The sequence below is a fragment of the Octodon degus genome, unplaced genomic scaffold (assembly GCF_000260255.1).
Source record: "Octodon degus isolate 3935 unplaced genomic scaffold, OctDeg1.0 scaffold00245, whole genome shotgun sequence".
NCBI lineage: Eukaryota > Metazoa > Chordata > Mammalia > Rodentia > Octodontidae > Octodon > Octodon degus.
In genome coordinates, this window is record NW_004524821.1 from 1,657,331 (window position 1) to 1,660,276 (window position 2,946).

Consider the following 2,946-nt stretch of genomic DNA (forward strand, 5'->3'; position numbering starts at 1 on the left):
CACAGCCAAATAGCTTCCAGAAGAGACCAGATGCCCTGCTCTGTGCCCTGAGGTGGTGGGAGAGGAGGGGGTGGGCAGCACTTCCTAGGAAAAATGGGGATGAGACAGCCCCAGGCTAGTCAGGGGTTAGGTGTGAGCTGTGTCCTTCACTGAGGGAAGCAGGCCCAGAGAGGGCTCTGACTCGCCCAAGGCCACACAGCCTTCAATGGCCTTTCACCACCCACACAGCAGAGCAGCATCTTCGGCCTGGTAGCACTGAGCAGGCAGGGGGATCTCTGTGAAGGAGAGGAAAAGGCTTTGCTCGTGAGACCTCCCGCTCCAACTCAGCTCTTGACAAGGCCTGTGAAGCAGCACCAGAGAGTGCAATAGAGGGCCTAGGGTATTTTGAGGGTGTCTTGAAGAAGTCCAGTGGGGATGGGGGGGTTCCCTGGAGGCTGCAGAGGAGCCTCAGAACTCCCATAGGTACTTGGGCACAGAGGGAGGAGAGATGCCTTCCCCCTTCCCCCTCCCCACAGAGTCTAGGGCGGGCCAGGCACCAAGGAGGAGGCGGTGTCCCTGGCTCTGGGCCCAAGGTGCAGCCAGGCGGGTGGGGTGGACCAGCAGGGGCGGGGCACAGTGCCTGGTGTTATAAGAGGCAGCAGGAGCAGAGGCAATGAGCTACCAGCTCGGCTTAGCAGCAGGACGCTGGCAACAGGCGCTCCCTGCTCCGGTCCAGTGCTGCACTCTATCGTTGCTATGGTCTCCACACTCGCAGCCTGGGGCTCCATCACTCTAGCTCTGCTTGTGGTCCTGCATGAAGGTGAGCTGCCCTGGCCTTACCTGCTGCTGCAGCCTCTGGGTCCTTCCACCAGTATCTCCCCTAGAGTCCATTGAGGGAGGAGGACCAGCAGGAGCTGGTGTGGCTTAGTGGGCACTGTGCACATGCATGGGTGCCACAGGCTCAGGGCCACCAACCCCTCCCATGGGACTACAGGGCTTCCCTGAGCTGGTGCGGAGCTCCTGAGTGGTGAGAGTGCCAACTTCCTCGATCTTGCAGGAGGAGGAGCCTGGCAGGTCCCCTACTCCTGACCAGCTGGGGACTCTGACTCCTCTATGCCTCTCTCTCCTTCCTGTGCATGCAGGGAAGGGCCAGGCTACCTCCACACTGAAGCAGCAGGGGCTTTCATCCAGGGCCCGAGGCACGCACCTGAGGTTTCGCCGTTGCTCCTGCAGCTCCTGGCTTGACAAGGAATGTGTCTACTTCTGCCACTTGGACATCATCTGGGTGAACACTCCTGGGTGAGCATCCATGGGCACCCAGGTGGGAGCTACAAGGGTGGGAGCAGTGGAAAGCTACCAGCTTCCTGGGGAACCGCTGATCCAATCCAGCATTCCCTGGGCCTGCAGACAGAAACACTGGGTTAGCAAGCAATAGTGACCAGTCACTCTTCAGCTCTCATGTGAGCTGCCAGTCAGAGGGCTGCCTCCTGTGAATGCAGTATTCACAGTGGTCTGGTAAGAAAGTGTTGGCTTCACTTTCCAGATCAGGGTGCTGAGGCTCAGGGTAATTAGGCGGCTTCCCCAAGACAGATCACACAGGAAAGTGGTCGGCTCCATCCCAGGTCTACGGATGTCAGGGCACACGCCAGCTGGGCCAAAATGCCTCTGGAAAGACTAGCATGATTAATGAGGGCACCTATGCCTCCACTGGGCCAGGCTCTGCGCCAAGTGCTGCTTGTGCAGTATCATCCCCTGGGCCCCAGCCATCCCGTGAAGCAGGTTGTCCCCAAGTGACTGATGAGAAGCCTGCCCTGGGTTACCCAGCTGAGCCCTGGCAGGAGCCAGGTGCTGTCTGCTCTGCCTGCACCGGTGCTGCCTCCAGGCCTCTGCATACCTCAAACTGGGGGGGGGGGGGAGAGAGAGAGAGAGAGAGAGAGAGAGAGAGAGAGAGAGAGAGAGAGTTTCTTTTCCCAAATTGCATAAGCAAGAGAAAGCCAGCACGTAAGCATGTGTGGAGCTAATCTGCATCCAAACACTCTCAGGGCGGGAACTCTGCCAGTCCCTGCGTGCTGGGTTTACTTGGAGTCACCACAGCTCCACTACACCATCTAAAATTAGCTCTGTCACTCAAAGGTGCTGGTTTGATTTGCCTTGGGGACTTTGCCTTGTCCCTGGCCATCTTGGTCAGATTAAATCTGAAATTAGTCACACACACACACACACACACACACACACACACACATTCCATGCACAGGCACAAACCACTTTTAAGTTAGAGCTCTAAGGCATGCTGACCACTCCTGGGCAAGTGGTGCCCAGGTAGGGCAGCTCTGCTGTGAGTTTGTACAGTCATTTCTGTGACATGGGAGGCTTTTTCCTTCCTCTAGGTAGATGGCAGCCTCTTTAAGAATTAGGGGACCAGCCTGGCTCTATGGGCTCAAGTTCCTACCTAGGAGGGGACAGGGGCTGGAAAGACTTCCCAGTTCCTGGGTGGGACCACACAAATCCTACCCCTTCCTCACCATGCTGAGAGCGCTCCCTGAGCCCCTGCTGAGCAAGTGCCCAGAGGCCAGGGAGGGACATGGAATTGTCCAGTGTGTCTCAGGCACTTGTGGTGAGACTTTTGAATTTGGTGGTGGGACTTCTTGAGGTCAGAGGCTGGTTACCATTTACTGACATCCTGATGGCTTAATTGGCTGTCTCAGTATGCAGTCGGGACAGTCCCTGATCACCAGTGGTCATAATTATCTAATCCTCTCTCTCTCTTTCTCTCTTCCTTCCTCTCACACTCTCTGTGCCTTTCTGCATCTCTGTATCTCTCTGCACTATCTCTGTCTCTGTGTCCCTCTGTATCTCTTTCTGTCTCTGTCTCTGTCTGTTTCTCTGTCTCTCTGTCTCTTTCTGTTTCTCTGTCTGTCTCTGTCTCTCTGTCTGTGTCTGTCTGTCTGTCTGTCTGTCTGTCTGTCT

At 56.4% G+C, this 2,946-nt stretch overlaps 1 protein-coding gene across 1 annotated transcript in view; it reads left to right on the forward strand.

Annotated features, from left to right (window-relative positions):
• The first annotated feature begins 682 nt into the window (after positions 1-682).
• The window catches only part of Edn2 (endothelin 2), a 5,738-nt gene continuing 3,474 nt past the window's right edge, over positions 683-2,946 (forward strand). The window contains exons 1-2 of the mRNA XM_004645950.2: positions 683-799; positions 1,122-1,278. Coding sequence (XP_004646007.1) covers positions 736-799; positions 1,122-1,278 — 221 coding nt within the window. The 5' untranslated portion in view covers positions 683-735. The remainder of the gene's footprint in view (positions 800-1,121; positions 1,279-2,946) is intronic.